Here is a 23148-nt window from a genome sequence, read left to right on the forward strand (position 1 = left end):
TATTTCTGCTGCGGCTTCTCCCTTGTCAACAAGTTGATCATAGGGACAAGGATTCTTTTTTTTTTTTTTGGGGGCTTTTGTTTCTTTATACTCAATGTCTTACCTATCCATGTTGTACCTATCAATAGGATTCATTGTTACTCTTGCATGGTATTTATCGCCTATCATGTTCTGTATGTAACCATTTTTTTTTACTCTTTATTCTTTATGCTTCCTTCCATATTTAATCGTGGTGGTATGTTTTGTTTTTTTTCCTTTTCTCTGTGTAAAATTCATAAAAAATCTAAAAAAAAAAAAGAATTTATAGAAATTATAGAATTGAAGCGACAGCTGTTATTTATGGTACATTAAAAAATGGTGCAATAATTATTTTGACCTTTTGCTGTATGAATTTGTGTTTGTGTTCTACAGATAACCAGGTGGTGGCTTTGTATGACTATGAACCTGTTCATACTGGTGACCTTGGCTTTAAGACTGGAGACAAGTTGCAGGTTCTGGAATCGTGAGTGTGACTCAACAGTACATAAAGACAAGTCATAAGACCCTCATGTTTATGATAGTTTAGCTGTCAGCGCATCACTAGTTATCAGTGCAGCATGTTATGCCAAATCCCCATCACATAGCTTTTGTTTTTTTTTTGTATTCCTAACACTAACCCTCACCTAAATGTTGATGTATTCCCTTGATTGCATACTCACTTGTTCAGTGCTTACATAAAAAACTAAACTTACTTTCAATGGTGCTGCCATGGGGTGGTAATTTCATGCTACTTTACATTTAGCTATATGTAAATCCACTACAGTAAAAGTTGGAATAAAAACAAAATAATTATAACCATAAAATTTCAGTCATTAAGCCTTTTTTTTTAAAGTGGCTAAAAAAAATTGATTGCCAGTAGATGGATTCTCACATTCACTCTACAGCATTGTTGAAGTCCCACATGAGCAAATATACTCTGCATTGTAATGTATATGCTAAGATTGTAGTTTAGCAACATACTGTACATGCATTATACAATAAAATCCAGGACAAGGATTTTCAGTTTTAGCAGACGGGGATTTTGTTTTTTAAATCACAAACAATTAAAAAAAGTATAAGACCACCACATGCCCTGACCCAACACCTTAACAGAATGTTTATGCTGACCCTAACATTTAGGAATCTGGTAGCAATAACCCCTGTTCACATCTGAGCATTCTGTTAGTTGACGCAAAATGCCTGAAGCTCAAAAAAACGTCTTTTTGGCAGAACAAGTGTTTTTGGCCCCATAGACTTCAATTGAAACAATTCAATTAACAAAGAGTCCATAGCATCTAAAAAAAGCCAAGCAGAAATCAGCGATCCAGGGCAGTTGTGAAGGCTTAGACTATAATAACAGCAAGTACTGTAGGTTATAAAAGTATATAGCCTATGAATAATGGATGTTACTAGGTTCCAGATGTAGATACCCTAAATATGAACACACGCAAATATATATATATATATATATATATATATATATATATATATATATATATATATATATATATATATATATAATATATTACCCATAATCTACCAATGTGTATATTCTGGTAAACTGTGTTGTTGTATTTCACAAATGTCATCTTATTTTGCCTTGTAGAATTGGTGAATGGTGGAAAGCCAGGTCACTATGCACAGGAGAGGAGGGACTGATACCATTCAACTTTGTGGCAGCTGTAAGCGGAATCGCCTCAGAGCCGTAAGTGTTTAGGGGGGTGCCTGAAACAAAAAGTTAAACTGCACTGACATTTTTATCCTTTGCACTAATGAACAGTTTCCAAACTGCAAAAAAATGCATTATCTTACCCTATATGACAAACAGATAAGAACCACTTCATTTTACCTAATTGTTTTAATACTTAGAATTATTAAATTGCATCTCAAAGAAAAACCTAGTTGGAAAGGGTTAGAATTTTTATGTTTCTCCTGATGAATCGAACTATTGAATTTGCGAAACGCGTTGAGATCCATACAGCACAGATTGATCAATGACATAGTATTGGAATGTCAGAAATATATGAAGTGACTATTTGCATGTATTTATATTACTTTTTATTAATGATCTCTAATGATATTGTAGATTTTATTTTTTTCTCTATGTATTTTTGTATGTGTTTTTTTATGTAATAAATTACTGTATTTTTAACCGCTTGCCGACCGCCGCAAATACATATTCTGCGGCGGTCAGCCCCGGCCAGGCAAAGTGACGTATGGGTACGTCACTAGCCTGTGAGCCAATAGCGGGCGCGCGCGCCCCCGGAGGCGCGCTCCAGTCCCGGCTCGTTCCCTAACAAGTCCGCGTGTGTGACCGGCGGACCCGATGTCCGCCGGTCAGTCGCGATTGTCCGCCGTGAAGGGAGAAAGGCAGGTGGCTAATGTAAACAAAGCCGCCTGTCATTCTTCCCTGTGTAACAGCAGAGATCTAACGGTCCTGCTATGTAGGACCGTTGATCTCTGCTGTTACATGTAAAGCCACATCCCTGCACAGTTAGAAACACGCCCCTAGGGACACACTTAACTCCTCCTTCCCCAATAAAGTTAACCCCTTCCCTGCCAGTGTCATTTTTACAGTAACAGTGCATTTGTATAGCACTGATTACTGTAGTAATGTCACTGGTACCCCCAAAAGTGTCAAAAATGTCAGTCAAGGGTCCGATTTGTCCGCCGCAATGTCGCAGTCCCGCGAAAAAAATCGCAGATCGCCGCCATAACTCGTTTAAAAAAAAAAAAAAACAACAAAAATTACAAAAATCTTTCCCTTAGTAAGTAAACCCGATAACTTTTGCGCAAACCAATCAAAATACGCTTATTGTGATTTTTTTTTACCAAACATATATAGCAGAAAACAAATTGGCCAAAAATGTTAAAAAATTTAGATTTTTACATTTTTTGGGGGGAATTTCATATAAAAAAATGTGAAAAATATTGTTATTTTTGCAAAATTGACGCTTTTTTTTGTTTATAGCGCATGATCAAAAAATCGCACAGGTGATCAAATACCACCAAAAGAAAGCTCTATTTGTGGGAAAAAGAGGACGTCAAATTCGTTTAGGTACAGCGTCGTACGTCCGCGCAATTGTCCGTTAAAGTCACGCAGTGCCGAATTGCAAAATAGGGCCTGGTCAGGAAGGGGGTAAAATCTTCCGGGGCATAAGTGGTTAATATCCATTGTGTGTCTCTTTAAAGTCCCATGGGCCTTTAGTTTCTGTCTTAAAACTTTTATTGTTGTTTATGTCCCCTGCTGGGAAGGTTTGCCACTTTATTTGTACTGGTGACCATTGTCACCAAGAAAAAAAAATGAGTGAAAAGCCAAAATTTTAAGTTATCACTAGAAGGAAAGATAAAGGAAAATCTTCCACAGCTGACACCTATTCTGTGGAAAACTCTCTGAAAGGGGAATTCTCCTCACTTTGGCACACTTTCTAGCTTCCCGTTATATCTCTGGGACAGAAAGTAAAGGAAAACATGTCCATTGGTACATAGAGATCAAAAAAGTGTCAGGGGTTTTAACCCTATTCAAACTCTACCCAAAACTTAAATATTTATATATATATTTATATATAAATATATATATTTTATAAATATTTAAAAAATGTATATAGCCTTTGAAGGACAGCTGCACTTTTAACACAGTTGCCCCTTATTAATCTCCCCACTCCAGGGTGCAGCCAAACTTTTAAAATACTTATAAATCTTCCCATTTCATTTATCTTCACTGAGTGGCCATGCTCGGTGCTGCACAGCCCTTTGAAACAAAACTTACATCAAAGAATCATCTTGATACTGGCCATATGTGTCAGGGCCCCATCGATTCCTATGGATAAGCTATACTCCACTGGATAGTCACATCAAAACATAAAACCGTTTTAAAGGATCCAAACAGACCATTCAACCCTTGTAGATGGGGAATGTTACTTCCTGGTTATGTATACACCATACGGTCAAGTGCCGACCGGGGAGCCTAAGCAACAATTCACTATAGGACAAAACAAGAAAAACAAAGGTACCAAACTAGTCACCCTTACAAGGTGTTGCAATAAAGGCTCAACACTGGAATAAATGCAAAACCAATTTTATTGAAAATATAGACTGGCTAACACATTACAGTCACTAAAAATCTACAGCAGACCAATGGAAGACCTGTGGCACCAGATGCTGTAGAAGAAACCATATTCACTCTCACTCACACATAAAGGGCCCCGACCACACCACCCTGCACTTCATTCACAGCTTCCCCCAGACATCCTTATGATTTGCAAATGCACAAAATCATTCATGAATGTTCAGTTTAAATTGCACAAATTGTGTACATGGCTTTATAGATGCAGGACAGATTAACCAAATGGCCCTTGATATTTTCTGACTGTGTAAATCTAGGAACTCCCGGGCATTTTTCTTTTCAAGGGGAATGGAAATAACTGGAAACAAGTTAATTACGAACAACAATTCAAGGTGTATATCCAGTATAACACATCCCTTGGAGCCGTGAACTGGCAGTGAACAGTGTCCTTACACCTTCTTAGGATTGATAAAGGAAGGGGAGGGTAAACATTTGCATGTATCAAACATGTTGTCAAAATAATGGCAGCATACAGTCCAAAATTAGATCTCTCCCCCTCAAAAGTGCAATAAAGTGTCAATAGGGACAGTCGCCTGATATTGCGGTAAGCTTCTGGACAGTGAAGTCCTAAGGCCGTCCCTGCACAGGTCGGTATAGACAGGTGATGGTCTCCGTGGGGTTAGGGTAGCAAACATTGCAGTCAGGACACAGTCGATCAAGAAATGGCCAGCTGGGCTTAAATTTCTTCTTACCCGCCCACTCCTGATCCGTATAAGTCTGTCACAGATTGTGGATGATAAGTCCGGTGTGCTCTTCCATGACCCATCCGCGGGTCTGCATAGCATACAAGGGAACTCACTGTCACCGCTTCCGCACTGGCTATCGTATCACATCTCTGTCACATGATGTCCCGGAGTCCGGAAGTGTACACAGAAGTGGTCAGAGAAGGCGGTGAAGCGCAGGGTGAAGTGCAGGGTCCAACCTGTGATGACCATTAGGTTGAACTGTCCTGCATCCATAAAGCCATGTACACAATTTGTGCAATTTAAACTGATCATTCATGAATGATTTCATGCATTTGCAAATCATAAGGATGTCTGGGGGGAACCTGTGAATGAAGTGCAGGGTGGTGTGGTCGGGGCCCTTTAAGTGTTAGTGAGAGTAAATGTGGTTTCTTCTGCAGCATCTGGTGCCACAGGTCTTCCATCGGTCTGCTGTAGATTTTTAGTGACTGTAATGTGTTTGCCAGTCAGTCTTTTCCAATAAAATTGGTTTTGCATTTATTCCAGTGCAAGGGTGACCAGTTTGGTACCTTTATTTTTCTTGTTGTATACTCCACTGGATACAGTAAGAAAATCCAGCAGAAGTGTTTTGGTTATAAAGGCTGCATGGCACCAGACAGGGTCGCTGGCACAGGGAGGAAGGTACTTATTTTACCAAGTAGACTGAACTCAGGGGGGTGGATGGATGAAATAAAGTTTAACTGTACTAACACTAAAGTTGTCCTTTAACGTAAACCTCTTACAAATAGGAATGAGGTTCCAATTTGTGGATTCCGTGAAAAAATTTGAAAATTTGCAATAGTAACTACAATTCTTTTGACTAGGCCCTAGCAAGTCTCTTAAAGTAGATGTAAACCCTTAGTGAAAATCATGTAGGTGGCAAAACACTGTGGGGTTGATTTACTAAAGGCAAATCCACTCTGCACTATAAGTGCACTGCAAGTGAACTTGGAAGTGCAGTCGCTGTAGATCTGAGAGGAAGATCTTAAATGGGGAAGCTCTGCTGATTTTATTTGCCTTGCATGTCCCCCTCAGATCTACAGTGACTGCACTTCCAGGTTGCACTTCCAAGTGCAGAGTGGATTTGCCTTTAGTAAATAAACCTCACTGTATCTTGGGAAGGGAAGGGCCATTTACTTTCTCCATCCTTTGTTGGATCTAAATACTGTGGATGTCCTGTCCTGCATTGTCTTTAAATCCTATCTCTGTCCACATGCGCTACAGTTATACCAGGCTTTTTTTTCACATGACATATTTGCTAGTTGTTGCTAACTGCAACAGTTTTTTTCCCACAGACCTTTTTTTTTTTAATTTCTTTTGAAAGGGCAGCGTGTTGTGACGTACTACACTGCATTGCTATGGGCTGCGGTGCATAAAGATAGATGAAATTTGTGACATTTCAATAAAGTTGAAAAAAAAAAAGAGTAAACAGTGTGTCAATACAGTGTATCAGCATTGCTCCAATCACTGTGTGCACCAGTGGCTGTGGTATAACACACCTGCTGGTGTGAACAAGCCCCCAAAAATCCTGTGCTGGCAGCACTAGGAGTGTAACGGCAGCCAAGCTTTTTACACATTCCATTGAACACTAATCAACAGCTCTGTTAGGTAGAGCAATGTTGATAGTGTGCAGTGGGATATGTCAGACCAATGTTGATCAAAGCAGTGTTCAGTGTGGTGTAATGGACCACAGGGTGTGTGATAGCTATGTGGTTAGGCTTTGCTATGTGCTGGCAGCACAGATTTTATTTTTAAACCTTTGCTGTAGCAGATAACAGAAAATATACAGGAGACATATTCATTATTGTATGTGCAGTATGACTGCATTACAGTAATAAGTTAGGAGGGTTCATTTTGGTTTAAATGTGTTGACTAGCACTGCATTATTAAAGAAAGTGGAATATTATAAAAAAGTGAATTTGACATTCACTGCAGATGAACCAATCACTGTAATATGAAACACATGCACCAGGGAGATACACCTTCAGCTAATGATTGGTTAATGTCACTTTCATTGCTTTATAAATATAATCTTTAGTATCCCCTCTGATATCAACAACGTATTATACGCAATCATGATTCTAAAGATGTGATTCAGCCTGTTCATTTTTTTTCAGCTGGTTCTTCAAGAACCTTGGACGGAAGGATGCAGAGCGTCAGCTTTTAGCTCCAGGAAATCAGCAAGGATCATTTCTAATAAGAGAGAGTGAGACCAGCCAAGGTATTTTTGTCCACAAACTGATGAAAGAACCCAGATATAGATGTCTTCATAGAAAAGAGAAACATTGGCACCCACTAACGCAGTGATTATCCCCTTCTGACAACTCAAGGTTCTTGTTAAAGCTCCATTGTAAAGCCCTGCACCACCCATTGCTTGTTTTACATGGACCCATCACTTGCAAAGATAATAAAAAATGGCAACTCTTTCTTTCTCAGTCTCTGAAAGTAGCTTCTTTTCACTATAATAATGACAAGCCCTGGGGGTACTTTTACTTCTTGTAATTAATTTGCTATAACACTTTAACAGTTTACCAGATACTGGGATTTATTTACTAAAGGCAAATCCACTGTTCACTACAAGTGCGCTGCAAGTGCACTTGGAAGTGCAGTCTCTGTAGATCTAAGGGGAAGATCTGAAATGAGGGAAAACTCTGCTGATTTCTATCACTCAATTATTCGCAAGCAGAAATGCTGTTTTTTTTTTTTCCCTTGCATGTCCCCCTTGGATCTACAACGACTGCACTTCCAAGTGCACTTGTAGTGTAGAGTGAATTTGCCTTTTGTAAATAAACCCTAATGAGTCATATACAAAAATGGATATCAACATGCATTTTTGTTATTTAAAATAGAATGTGTTGGTTAGAAGACACTCATTAAAGAGGTTGTACACCCTAAAAAAATAAGAATAAATAAAAACCTGAAAGACAAAGGCATAAAGAGCTAGTATGCATTGCATACTAGCTCATTATGAAATACATACCTTAGAACTAAGCTCCCGCTTGGGAATTTATATGGTAACACACGTCCTGTCATAGTGGCTTCCCTGTATCCACGGAGGAGCAGGTTAGCCACCCTTGGACAGCAGCATTGTCAACCTATGGAGAGGGTAGTGTTAGATAAACTAGTAGATTTAGATGGACTTTACATAACTGACTAGAGACTAACAAATTCAAGTCATCTCCAGCTAACACTTTTTTAAGCAGTCACAGAATATTTTTTTTTTTCTTTGGCATAAACCTAGCTAACGCCAAACCTGCTCTGTGCCACATTGTAAACCTAATCGATCTAACCCTGTAAAGCAAAAATCGCTGTACGTACCTTTTCTGCACCCGATCCGGTCCATCTCCAGCGAGGGAAGCTGTGTGAAGAAGAGGACCAACAACAGCTGTGGAATGAATAGGAAGTGATGTCACCCATAGACTTACTATGGTGCTTCCGTTGTCTAGTGCCTCTCCTGCACCCACCTCCATGCTGACAGCTCAGCGTGGGACCGGACCATATCTGCTGCAGAATAGGTAAGTACAGTGATTTTTGCTTTACAGGGTTAGATAGTGGCACAGAGCAGGCTTAGGTTTTGCCTGGACATATCCTTTAAATGAATTAATAAAAGATGACCATTGTAAGCAGTGTTAAAAGGTTTGTCTCAACCTTCTAACTTTCAGCTTGGTCTGGTAAAGGAAATTGTAAAACACTAGATTTGTTGGCAGCATCAACATGTAATGAAACTATCTTACAAGGGCTGCGGCTCAGAAAAACAAAGGCTGCTTTGTTAATGCTAATGCTAGATTACATCATTTATGTCATTTTGTATTTTGCCCATAGTTCCATTTACTGGGTACATACTTCATAAAGTTGGTAAGGATTGTATTGGAACACTAATTTCTTCACTAATTTTACTACCATCACTGACTTCGCTTCAGGTTCCTATTCCTTATCTGTGCGGGATCTTGATCAAGTTCAAGGAGAAGTAGTGAAACATTACAAGATTCGGAATATGGATAATGGAGGTTTCTACATTTCTCCAAGAATAACTTTCAAAACTCTTCGGGAACTCGTGCAACATTATTCTGGTAAGCATTTCTGGTCCCACTGTAAGGGAAAGTACAAGATGCTCAAATACAGAAAAATACAGAAATTAACTTTCTTTAAGGGGGATATTTTTTGTTGTCTCTTTTTGTAGATATCTTGTTTATATTTTCATCACTTAGGCCCCTTTCACATTGGTGCGCTTTTGCAACGCTCAAACGCATGTTTCCAGCAAGACAAAAGCGCATTAAATGTGTTCCCCTTTAAATGCTACATAGCTGTTCACACCAGTGTGCTGCGCTTCTGCTGTGTTTTGAAAAGTCTTGCGTGCTGCATCTGTGGTGTGCTCTGTAAAAAGCACACCAAAAATGCACCTTCCCCTTCTATAGAAATCAATGGAAATGCACCAAAAAGGCATCGCGTTGTGTTTTGGGTGTGCTTTTGGGGTCACATGTCCAGGCTTCACAGGTACATGTTGCGAAACAATGTAATATACTGGCCAGTAAATGCATCAAAAATGCATTGAAAACCCAATATGCCTTTATTGTTGTTGAAATTTCGAGTAATGCCCTAAAAACACAATATACCAGTGTGAAAGGGTCCAAAGAAAGTAACACGTTTTTTAAATGTCTTTTAAGGCCTTTTTAACTATGGAAAGTATAAAAAAAGGTATGTAAATATTTAATTTTGACTATAAGCAGTATGTGAAGAACTGTATCCAATATCATTAGAGGTTGAATAAAACTGGTCATAGATGGATAGAAATTCATCAAGTTTAGCAGAAACCGTCCGAATTTCGTTCCATCAATGACAGCTCTCATTCCAGAGATCAACCAATGATCAACTTTTCTTGAACTGGCTTGTTGTAAATTTTTCCTTCGATCAGCACTGCAGCAAATTGGTTGCAGCGCTGAACAGTGTATTCAAGGAATGCCTCAAAGATTAATTTAATCAGCTAAATCAATCCTTTTACAACAGTGCCTCTAATACAAAAATAATTTATAAAGATAACTAAATTAATTAAATAATGCTACAAGACCGCTGTGAGTATAGACTGCAGATTATCAAAAATAAATTTATATTTTTTACAACAAGTCTCTTACAAACACCACTAACAGTTTGAATAATACGTGAACACAGACACTAAAATTTACAATAAATTGCTAAAGCCTTTGTGTATCTGTTGGATAAAACAAAATGTTTAATTTCCCCAATTGTAGATATCCTAACTTGTTTTTATAAAATTTGGATGATAATAATCTGCATTTGACTAAGTTGCCCCTGTGAAACCGATGCAGTCTGATTACCGGGTGAAGTTCGTCTAAATTTATGCTAATTAGGCAAATTAAAACGACCAAATTTTGGGGTGTTAGGAGATATAATGGTGTAGCAAATTAGGTATTATAAAATACTTGCACACAGAAATTCAAGTAAATATAGGAAACTATAGTTACCTGTTAAAATGGCGATTTGGCCTGACTCTCCTAAAACGACTGCCGACTAATGGGTAGAGTTGATCTTCCCCAAAATGGCATGTATCTAGCATGGAGCTGGGTGTCCTGGCTTCAGTGAGGTGTCAGATCTAGATGAGTGTTCTTTTGATAACGTTATGGTCTCTAGATGGTGGGTGTGTGTTCTAAAGATGATAGGTGTCTGTCTGCTGATGATGAGTGTGTCTCTTTCTGATGAGTGCCTGCCTTTCTGATTTGCTCTTTTATACAGTGGCCAGACAATACTGTCATAAAACCTTACTAAGCCTGGCCCAGAAGGTGTAACCTTCTTCAATGATTGGTAGGGTAATCTAATTATCAACTCTGTGTTTACATATGTACTAGCTTAATTGGCCACCAGATGGCACCCTGGGACAAGAATTGTCTATCCTGAGTTTTCAGTGGAAATGGATCTTATAAAATAATCTGTTATAGGATAAATTAATATTTTAATATAACAAGTTGGACTAAGCTTTTCTATTTAAAACATATAGAATACCTAGAAGTCTGGTGATTTTCCATTTTATGGTAGCAGCAATTAAATGGGAACTTTTAACTATAAAAGGTAGAATTTCATACATAACGATTAAAATAATAGTTGTACAAATAAAGAGAAATGAAGAAAAAAAATTGCATACTTAAACTACTTATTGATTAAATCTACCCAATAACACACATATGTTTTTAATGACCGTAATAATATTGAGAAACCCTTTTTCTGGTGATGGGAGATATGGGATGTGTCCCAGAAGGCTGCGGGGGAAGGAGGGGGGCCGAACTTCTGGCTCAGATCATCGTGGCACATCTGACTAAAAGTGGGAATGGGTACCTGTCAAAACCAGGTACCTGATCCCCCCTTCCCCCAAAAAAGTGCCAAATGTGGCAGTGGAGAAGGTGAGGATGCAATCAAGTGGAACTTCCTATTTTGGGTGAAGTAGAAAAGGAGATTTACTAAGTAGAAAATAAGGTGAAGCTTCATGTACTTCAATCACTCGCAAGTAAAAATCATAATTGGATTGTTTAGTAATAGTAAATAATATTTGAACATTCTGTACTTCTTTAGTAAATAAAGTTCAATGATTCCAAGCAGTGATGTTTGCCCCTCCTCATCTCCTCTGCTTAGAAGGCTTCATAGAGAGTCTTTCAGTTAAAAGTAGTCTGAAAGAAAACAACTTCTGCTGTGCTTTCACATTTAAAAAAAACAAAAAAACATAATGCTCTGCAACACCAGGTTTATGGATGCAGACTGGATTAATTTTCATTGCTAAAATAGAGATTTTATATAAATAGTAAATAGTAAAAAAAATTAATAAATAATATTTATTTATATTATATTTAATTATTTTATATATTATTTAAATTAAATTATATTATAATAAAAACAAGTATATAAATACACTTAAAAAATAAAACTAATCCAAAAACATTAACATTTTACTAAAAAAAAAAAAAAGGAAACACTTAGAACTAAGCACAGGCCTTTTATCATGCTGTACACATTTATATGATTTGATTTGGCAGAAGTAAAATATTTTGTTTTATCTAGGATCCTTGGATGGACTGTGTACATTGCTAAAGGACCCATGTCAAACTAAACGTCCACAAAAACCTTGGTGGGCTGATGAATGGGAAATCCCTCGCAACAGACTGCAGCTGGTAAAAAAACTAGGCGCGGGTCAGTTTGGAGAGGTGTGGATGGGTAAGTAGATTTTTTTCAAATGTAGCTAATTTATGTTCATTTGAAGTATTTTTTATAATTCTCAATAAATCTATTTTTTTAATTATCGAGATTAATGTAGAGTTTGGAAAAAAGCACTTCCTGTGATGTATACACACACTACATTGTCAAAAGTATTGAGATGCCTGCCCTTACAGGCACATGAACTTTAATGGCATCCCAGTCTTAGTCTGTAGGGTTCAATATTGAGTTGGGCCACTCTTTGCAGCTATACCAGCTTCAATTCTTCTGTAAAGACTGTAAAGACAAGGTTAAGGAGTGTGTCTATGGTAATGTTTGACCATTCTTCCAGAAGCACATTTGTAAAGTCAGGCACTGACGTTGGACAAGAAGGCTTGGCTCGCAAACTCCGCTTTAATTCATCCCAAAGGTGTTCTATTCGGTTGAGGTCAGGGCTCTGTGCAGGTCAGTCAAGTTCCTCTACCCCAAACTCGCTCATCCATGTCTTCATGGACCTTACTTTGTGCACTGGTGCGCAGTCATTTGGAACAGGAAAGGGCCATCCCCAAACTGTTCACACAAAGTTGGGAGCATGAAATTGTCCAAAATGTCTTGGTACGATGACGCCTTTTGTGTTCCCTTCACTGGAACTAAGGGAACAAGTTGGAACAAGTCCAACCCCTGAAACACAACCCTGCACCATAATCCCCCTTCCACCGAATGATATGGACCAGTGAACAAAGCAAGGTCTAGAATGACATGGATGAGCCATTTTGGGGTGAAGGAACCTGACTGGCCTGCATAGAGTCCTGGCCTCAACCCGATAAAACACCTTTTGGATGAATTAGAGTGCAGACTGAGAGCCAGGCCTTCTCATCTAACATCAGTGCCTAACTTCACAAATGTGCTTCTGGAAGAATGGTCAAACATTCCCATAGACACACTACTAAACCTTGTGGACAGCCTTCCCAGAAGAGTTGAAGCTGTTATAGTTGCAAAAGATGGGCCAACTCAATACTGAAACCTATGAACTAAGACTGGGATGCCATTAAAGTTCATGTGCGTGTAAAGGCAGATGCCCCAATATTTTTGTCAATATAGTGTAAGTATTTAGTAGTATTTTTTGTGAGACATGCAGTATGTGACGTATGTGATAAAACTTTCCTGCATACAAGCAGGGAGGCTTGGAACCTACATTGTCACTAAATATATGAAGAATATATTACATAACTGGCAATCAGAAAATTCTGTGGGCGTAGCTATCTTTGAATTCAGGACAGGTTTCAGTTAGTTCCATCTCCTTAACTGCCAGAGCAAGGAACTTCCCTGTGAAAGAGTAGATATATATATACAGAAACAAAAAATGTAATAATTTCTGCTTACCAGTCCTTAGATGTGGTGGCTGTGGTAGTTTTTGTTTTTAGGCTTTTTTCTTTTATTTTCCCCTGCTAATAATGCCTGTAAGGCCGGCCGTATATGGAGCAAATTTCTTTCCTGCAACCATGGGAAGCATTCACATGATTTCCTCATCAACATATATAGTGTTGATGCAGGAATCCCTCCTGCCATGCCATTATCTTCTCCTGGTGGGGGGCAGGGGAAGGCGCAGGAAAGCCTTCCCTGCCACAAGAAGACAGTGATTATTGCTAGCAGCTATAGCCACCGCTAGCGATAATCGCAGGTAAAATACGGTATGCCTGCTGTTGTACCCAAGTTGATCAATCGATACACTTGGTACATTTAGCCTAGCCATACACGGTTCGAATCTTGGCTGGTTCCTGTTGAACTGGCTAAGATTCGAACCATATATGGCCTGCCCAACACACTTTCTTTTCTAGGATGACAACGCTAATTCATTTACCTACTGTAGTGATTCCTGAATAAACTGCAACTAATGGCTCCCGTATTACATTCTAACCAAGTACCAAATCCAGTTACTAATGCACAAGCCTTCTAAACTAAACAAAAACTTTTTTACCTTCCCTGACTAAGCAAATCCTCTTTCATTTGTCTCACACATACTCCCAGATGCGGCAGATCATAATGGGAGATTTTCAGCACTGTAGTGCAAGCAGACATCTGCCTACATAAGAGTGACAACTCTGCTCTGAATTTTGGGGGAATTGGTGCTACTTCATCACAGGAAGCTGTATTGGGACTCATGCTTTGTAAACCAAAATTAGAAAAATTAGCGTTTACAGTCTTCAGCATTAACTGTATTTTATGCCATTGGCATGTAAACATTTATGCTAACAACTACATACATACAGCACAAAGGACATATTTTGCAGACTTTGCAGATGCACTTAGAGTTACAGTATGTGCTGCAGGCCATAGTTCTATTTTTTTTTTTTTTTACAATCCATTTTTATTGGGATTTTAAATAAACAAAAAACAATATGGCAATAGACATCTTTAACAATCAGAAGATACAAAATAAGTATTGTGGATACATTAAATATTAATTATACTATCTTTCACATAGAGATACTGATGACAGATAACCAGTTTTTTACAGGTGCAATTTGCTGGGCTTCACCATCATTTAGGCCATAGACGCGGGTATTGTAAGATTAATACAAAAGCCAATAAAGGCAAATTAGGCGAGGCAAGGCAAGGCACAAGAATCTTAGCATAGTATATATGGTATGACTCTGTGTAACCATAGGTAGAACTGATAATCCAAAAGTATGAATGGTTAGCCATAAATCTTAAAGGATGAGTTCCCCTTTTGGAACAGGTTACATGTTCCACCCGTATTTAGGATGGAACATGTAACATGTTTCAGCAGCTTCAGCCTTTCCCCAGTGACAGTGAGTGGGCACCTTCTCTGGGCGTCCACTGTCATGGTTTGAAAATAGCATGGCCTGTAGTTTCAATGAACTACCATGATGCTGTTGAGAGGTTTGGTAGTTCATTCTCTCTTCCTGGCAGTGTGTATCTGCTTGCTCGTACAAGGTACAAGCAGACAGATACACAGCCAAGTCTGCAGAAGTCCTGCAAAACCACTGCACAGAGCAGATAAATATAACATGTTTGTTTTTGTTTTTTAAATGTAAGCCTTTAATATCCCTTTAAGAGAACAAAGTTAGCAAACAAAAAAAACTTCAAAAACCAGTGTAGTACATGAGAAAGTATGATCTTGCAATCACCCTATCAGCTGTCTGATATCTAGTAGAAAATAAGCTAACCAAGGGCAGTTGGTAGTTACTTGCAAAGGAACAGTGCAATTACAGGGACTCCACGTGTAGATCTAATCAAAGGGGAGATATGAAGACAATGATACGGTCGGAAAAGTTTGTCAATCTCTAAGTAGTAGTACATCCATCCAGAGCAGATATCTTTTAAAATGCCCTTCTTTATTATTAGCAATATTGACCCATCTCTCTGGTTCCAAAATCCTCTTTACTTCCCTTTGCCAATCCAGTAAAGTCGGACATTAACTTTTTTTCCAAAATCAGGTATTAAACCCTACACTACATTTCAAAGATATGGGGTAACTCGGCGTTTAGACAATTTTAGGGAGGTAGGGGTAAGGTGGAATAAGTATGGCAAGGGAGAAAAGTCAATGGGTCTCAAGGTAGTTTTTTGTATCCAAGGAGAGATCTCTTGCCAAATTTTCTAAATCTTTGGACAACACCACCAGAGGTGTTGAAATGTGCCTTTCTGGGGGCAGCCTCTCCAACAACTGGAATCCATTCCAGGAAAAAATCTTGCTAAAAACTGTGGTGTTTTATACCACCAGGAAAGAAATCTGTAACAGGATTTCTGGGTTCTAGTACTAATGGAGCAGGCATGGATGAGTTTCAGGATTTTCTGTATTTGAGTTGGTGTGAAACTTATTGCCAAGTCTGTTTCCCATTCTCGGATGAAATACGGGGTAGAATGGGAATGAAAGCCAAGCAAAAACATATACATTTGCAACAATACATTTGCACAAGGAGTGTTTGGACTCCTCTGATTTCTGATCAGCCTATGGCACCTAGAATCCAATCGGGAACCCCCCATATTGCTGTTGCAAGAGGTGACCCATGGGGGATAATTTTAAACAGCTAGTGATGCTATTGGCTCCTCAAGTTTTGAAAAAAGAGACATCCTCACCAGGCACAAACCAGTGGAACCCATCCAAAGAAGCTAAAGGGGAGGTCTGAGGGGCCAGTTCCCCCTTTTTGCTTACCTGGTCCTAGATTCTTAAGGTAGCTTAAGGTCGCTAAAGAGGAATGCGGAGGTCCAACAGGATAGACCTTGTGCTGTGGTAGAGATCCATATCGCACCTGACAAACTATGGCCGGCAATAGTGTTCTCGAGAGAGTTTTATTAGCAGTGTTATGGTGCCAATTTAGAATATGGACCAGGGTCATCAGTTAGTGGTACAACTTAATAATAGGGAGACCCAGCCCGCTGTCTTCCTTCCTTCTATGCAGAATAGAATATGCTAATCTTGGGTATTTGCCATGCAAAATAAAGGTCGCCTATTTTCTTTATCTATAGCCTGCGACCTTGTTGAAAAAAAGCCGGTGACACAGAGATTGCTACGGTTTGAAAGAGATAAAAGAACCTTAGCAGGATATTCATTTTGGGTACTTTAATACATCCTGGCCAAGTAGGAGATACATGTTGCCAAGAAGGTGTCCGTAGTTACAGGAGTAGAAGTTGGGTATAAGATTAGATGTGAATAGGGCAGGGTAAGTGCCCGCCAAGAAACAAAAAGTTCACCTTAAGTTGTGACATCAGGTTTGATGGCTTGCTACTGGTAGAATTTCTGATTTACCAAAACATATTTTAAAGTTAGACAGCTGACCATGCCTCCTTATTATTTCAGATATCAAAATTGGCAAAGCGGTAGGAGTTTGGGACACGTATAAGAGGATATTGTCAGCATACGCTGACAGTTTATGATCATTCAAGCCCACGCAGACACCCCCAACATCTGTGTTCAGCCTAATCATTCACAAAAAGGTTTCCAACACCAGGACGAATAAGAGTGGGGAGAGTGGACACCCCTGTTGGGTTCCATTACAAGTTTGAAAAGGTCGGGACAGACTGTTCACCTTCACCCTGTCATCTGGGCTGTAGTAAAGGCCTAATATTCAGCCAAACATTTTCTCCCCTCATCTGAAATTTTGCCGGATCTCCTCCATAAATAGCCAATCCACCCTGTTAGTTCTAATTAAGTATAGAAGAGGTTACATTCTACTAGATAAAGGGACTTGCTGGCTTTTTTTTTATAAGCAATTGTTTACTTAAATGTATGGGCACATGCAATTTGTATAATCTTTCTTATATTTCTGCATCACGTTTTGTTTTGTCCTCTTGTACAGGGTTTTACAATGGCCATACAAAAGTTGCCATAAAGAACCTTAAACAAGGCACAATGTCAGCAGAAGCCTTCCTGGCTGAGGCTAATCTAATGAAACAACTACAGCATTCGCGACTGGTCCGATTACATGCTGTGGTGACCCAAGAACCTATTTATATTGTGACAGAATATATGGAAAATGGTGCGTATCAAAATATATATATTGTATATGTCTCTAGTAATGAAGCATAATAAACAGGTAATTCAATATTAATGATAAAATTACATTTTTTGGCAATCAGACTTCTGATTGAGCCAGCGGTTAAATAAACATTTGTGTGTACGCCGGAAATACTTTTAAAGGTTTTCTAATCTCAGAATTAATATTTGTATTTTGTTTTAATAAGAGTTTTATGTGTAAGTTCTCACAGGCACATGATTGTTAACATTTGTTTACAACAGTAGGTAAGGACCCTTTTACAGTTAGCTTTCCAGTTAGGTCTGTCTGTCAATTTTTCAGGCAAACCTGATTGGAGGCTCCATGCAACTCCGTGGATAGGCGCACCATTTACACCCACCTACCTCCGAGTCTGTCAAGGTCTTAAAATTTTTTTTAAAAAGACTGTCTTTCTGTGTTTTCCAAGCATAAACATGACAGATTGGAGGTAGCCTGATGTAAACAGACATCAGAGTCTGTTTACATCCGGCTATCAATAGAGTTATCAAGGTGCACCCATGTCCGCCAGACACAAACTAAATAGGAATGGATGTAAACATAACCGGCATCTGTTCCATTTGGCTCTGATTCAACAGGGGATTTGCCCATGTATCCCCTGCTGGGCAGGGGATTTGTCATTCTCTCCAACATTCAAAACCCTCTCAAGGTATTAACAGAACTCACCATATATTGAAAACCAGAGCTATCACACTCAGTTCTTTAAGCAATTTGGATTCCAAGGAAGGAAATTTCCACTGAGACAGATAGGGTAACCTAAGTAATCAAAGACACTTCAGTGTCTCTGGAGGAACTTTGGTTATTGGACTGAGGGATTAACGAATAAATATGTAAAGTCATCCTTTTATGTATTCCCACATATTTTATGGCTAAGCTTTTGGAGCTTTCAGTGTGATAGCTTTATTTTGGATATACTGTATAGTAGGGATGTAACGATATCGAAGATATCGCGATATCGTATCGTCGTGGTCGACTCGATATCGTCGTGGTCGTGTCTCGATATCGTCGTGGTTGGGTTACAATATTAAAAGGACAGGTGTCCGTCAAAAAGCAAGAGGAATAAACACAGTCCCGCGGAACAAATCATTGTTAACTACATAGACCAGAGTTTGAGGATTTTTTTTACTGTTTTTTTTTTTTTTTCTTGCAATGTAGATATTTTGATCTTTCTGATGAAAAACGTGAACATAAGCTAATTGATAGGTCAGTGTTTTTTTTAAAGGCTTTTTGACTGACTATTTTATTTAAGTTTAAGTTATGTTCCTAAATACCAGTTTTAAAAGGCTGCCTTTATTTGCCTTGCACATTTAAACCTGACTTAACTTGATCTTTGTTTGCACTTAAAGGGAATTGCCTATTGTTTGTTTACAATTGTTCTAGCTGCTTCTTAACTTGAACATTGCACAGAAGGATCAGTTATGCAACCAAATATTACTATACAGAATATTGATGTTCCTGACTACAACTTGCACTTTAAAAGCACTATGTGATCAGTGTTTTATGTTGTCATGGATCCATAAATACAACAATAAATTGCCTGTTGACTGGCAAAAGCAGAATAAATGTCGGTATTTTTTCGCTATTATCATCACAAACACTATCATGAGCTATTTAACAATACCATGAGCTTTTCCACAATATCGCAATAAATATCGTACCGTGAGGTCAATATCGAAATTGTATTGTACCGTGAGATTTTGATATCGTTACATCCCTACTGTATAGTGAGTACTATTAAGTAGGAAACAACATAAATATTAGATAATAAAAGGGACAGGGGTTCCCTTTGGGGTGGTGGAATATTCTCATACTCAAAGGCTGGAGAAAATCAGCTACATAGTGTATAGTCCAATAATATACTATACTTTCCTGCTTACTTGTGGAGGTCTCTCTGCTTTCATTCATGCCAATCAGCCCTTTAAATGCTACAAAGCTGAAGTTGCTGTTTTCTTTCCAGCATAACAACAACCCAATGAAAGAATAGTACAGTGGTTTTCCTTATTTTGAAAGTGGTAAACCTCATTATTTCATATTATTTACAGCATTGTTTTTTATGTTTAAATTGGTGTAACTATTAATGTATACCTTTTTAGCCTTTCTTACTTTTGTGGGGAAATGTTGTTTTTTATGGCAAAAATTTATGGGTTTAACTGAGATTATATGTAATTTAAATATTGAAATACAGATATGGTGAACTGGATTTGGTTGGGTCATGATGGGTCTTGGTCTGAGTTTTTATGTTTTAAGAAGTTAGGATATGGATAATCTGCAACCAATTAGAACTACATTGCTAAAGATTAATACTTGCTCGCCTGTGGACACACTAATTTATGTATTGCATATATTACAAGCTGAAATAACAGAAGCAATATTATTTATCCCATTCTTTAACCTCTCTAATAACAGTTACTAAAGACATCAAAGAGAAGAGGTTTTACACTAGTTGCTTTGCAAAATGTACACAATCCTTTAACACAGATGACAGCACATTGAAGGTATTAAAAAAGCATGGCCCCCCATATCAGTCCTGGATAATGGGTTATTTTTACCATATTCACTTGCGGGTTATAAAGACTTATCTGCGTGGAGGCTTTGATGTCATTGCTTTTTCTGAATAGGCACCTATTCTTCAGTAAAAAGCTCATAAATAGACCTAGAGAGCTCCATTTGGTCGTCATCTCTGGAACTCAAATGTGATCATGCAGTCAAAAAACAGTGGAACTCCCATTATACCTTTTTAATAGTTTTAGCTAAAGTAAGGAAGGGTCATGTCAGACTGTGATTTTATATTTCTATTTAATTAAGCTTAGTATAAAGAACAGATCAGCTGATGAGCGCATACTATTTCCTCTGTACATCAGAGGATGATGGCATATGATGCAGTATAGCATATACAGAAACACTGAGTCAGTATCCATTATCTTATAAAAACAGAAAAGAAAACGTAGAGTTGCATTGAGACAGATTAGCTTTAGTGAAATAAAAGTCATCAAAAAAGCAGAATACACAAAGGAAAATATATTATGATAACACATAATCTCTGAAATCAATTGTATACCCAGAAATTTTCACCAACATCTGCCTCTCTCTCTCTCAGACAGAGGCACAATCCTGAAACAGTAAAGGAGCGTCTTGTATTCAATCATACAATTTGTATTTTGATTTTGAAGTAAAGCATTCATTTCTTTCTCTTTACTGCAGGAAACTTGGTTGATTATTTGAAGACATCACAAGGCCTCAAACTGAATGTATATAAACTCATAGACATGTCAGCTCAGGTAAGAAAGCAAGCCTCTAAAGTATGAAACGTGTGCTCCAAATTAAAAGAACAAAATGAATAAATAACAATAAAATATACCAATGTGATGATATCCTTCCATGTTCAAAACTTTTCAGTTGACTCAGAATAGTAAATTTAATACTAATTGAGTTTATTAAATATTTTACTCTTCATTTTATGATTTCCTTTATCAATAGGTGGCAGAAGGAATGTCATTCCTGGAACGGAAAAATTACATCCACCGGGATCTGCGAGCAGCTAACATCCTAGTGTCAGATACTCTGTGCTGCAAAATAGCAGATTTTGGCTTAGCTCGTATAATAGAGGACAACGAGTATACAGCCAGAGAAGGTACATGCTTGAATTGCATTTTAAGAAACAGTACAGATAATACAGTACAAACATAAATTAAATAAGATACTAAGGACATATTAGATGCAACAGTGCATCCAGCATGCTTGGACTCTGCTAAAATTAGTCTGGTTAATCTATGCCTTGTTAGTGTGCAGCCATGTTTACCTGGATGTGATGAAACAAAGCGAAACAAATGCTTTGCTAAGTCCTCATGTATGTTGGGCTATGTAGCTTATTTGGGGTCCAGTGTCTGGGGTGCTTGGCAGGTTTAAGGAATATTTACTGGGGTCCTCCTATGTGTATGAGACCATAATATATACAGCTTTGTAATCAAAATACCTACACACTGGAGTACTTTGGAAAAAAAAAAAAAAAACACTTCCAGCTTCTGTGACTTGTTTGTTGCATAGAGTAGATCCCAATCACTAAAATCTCATTAATGCTTTATACAGGTTCTTGTAATTTCAAAAGTAGTTTTTAATATTTTTAAATATGTACCATGTATTAGGGGAACACCCACTGATCCTGCCAGGCACTTCCTATTATAGAGCATTGACTTTCTCAAAATTTTGCTCTTGCTTTGTCAATCTGGACTGGCACAGACATTCAGCTCTGGAATGAGGCTAGAGGCAACGTACCAACAAAAATCTTGCAGGCATGGTCCACCATTGTTACTATCAGGAAGCTGATCCAGAGAATGATGCTCGAGCAAGTGCATGTAGGCAGGGAGTGCCAAAAAAAGGCTGCAGGAGAGCAGCAGTACTGAAGTGCAAAAGATATAGTAAAGGGTAAAATAGTACTACTAAAAGAAAAACATGGCAGTTGTTAATGCTACAAAGCACTTTAACAAGCACTTAATGTTTTCACCCAAGATTCACACTACTTTCACCCATGATTCACACCTTTTTCTAACTGAATCTTATATGGGAAAAGTTTTGTGAAAAAAAAATGATCAATATCAGACAGGGCCTACCACCTTATGTTACTGGGTATCTCAAATCAGCGTTACCCAGGTTGTTTACAGTAACTACTATTATCATAATTATTATACAGTATGGCACCAGCAGGTTGCTCAGAGCTTACAGTACAGTTACAATACTATTTGGTACAAGAGGAATCAGAGGACCCTGCACGTGAGAGCTTACAATCTAAGAGTGAGGGATACTATAAACAGAATGTTCATTAAGAGTTGTAAAATTGTGGTTCCTCTTTAGTGGTACCTCATAAAACTTAAGGTTTCCGGTCAGCTCCTCTAAATCCATTCGGTGCTTCCTGCAGTGGGTCCTGGATAGGCAGGTGTTCGTCTAACTCCTTACATACTGTGGATGTGCACAGAGAAAGATCCCAAACACCGCACATCAAGCAAAGCCATTAGTAAACAGGTGAAAACAGCCTCAACCAGCTTCATCCAAAGCCATGCCCCCAACTCATTTTACCCCACCTACGAGGCCTAATTATGAAGGTCCCCATGTTGGGGCGTGTCTTCGGATCAAGCTGGCTGAGGCTGCTTTCACCAGGTAACTAAAGGCTTTGCTAGGTGTGCGGTGTTTGGGACCTTTCTCTATGCATATCCTCTTTAGTAGTGTTTGGTTCCTGGAGGTCACAAGCCTATACCGTTTATTTTTTATAAAGTACCATCTTTCATGGAGCATCTGTGCTCTTGTAAATAAATATATAAAAACCTAGAAATATTATGCTAATATATATAGAAAGTGTCTCATTATTAATATATAAATAAATAAATAAATATGTGCTTATTATAAACAATTCATGTGTATAATACCTTCCTTGTGATATTGTGTAAAATCATAAACATATATAATCAATAAAACCACATCTTATAAAATTCATACAAAAATTCATACAATAGGTGTTTTGTGCTAAAATAGATCAAGCACCGGAAGTGACGTAGCGGCATTC

The 23148-nt window shown here is 38.2% G+C and overlaps 1 protein-coding gene across 1 annotated transcript in view; it reads left to right on the top strand.

Moving 5' to 3' along the window:
* The window catches only part of LCK (LCK proto-oncogene, Src family tyrosine kinase), a 65899-nt gene that overhangs the window by 38725 nt on the left and 4026 nt on the right, over positions 1-23148 (top strand). The window contains exons 4-11 of the mRNA XM_082247371.1: positions 412-502; positions 1625-1723; positions 6984-7087; positions 8787-8936; positions 11929-12081; positions 17382-17561; positions 20796-20872; positions 21072-21225. Of these exons, the coding sequence (XP_082103497.1) occupies positions 412-502; positions 1625-1723; positions 6984-7087; positions 8787-8936; positions 11929-12081; positions 17382-17561; positions 20796-20872; positions 21072-21225 (1008 nt within the window). The remainder of the gene's footprint in view (positions 1-411; positions 503-1624; positions 1724-6983; positions 7088-8786; positions 8937-11928; positions 12082-17381; positions 17562-20795; positions 20873-21071; positions 21226-23148) is intronic.

Source organism: Pelophylax lessonae (genome assembly GCF_965119305.1).
Source record: "Pelophylax lessonae genome assembly, chromosome: 2".
NCBI lineage: Eukaryota > Metazoa > Chordata > Amphibia > Anura > Ranidae > Pelophylax > Pelophylax lessonae.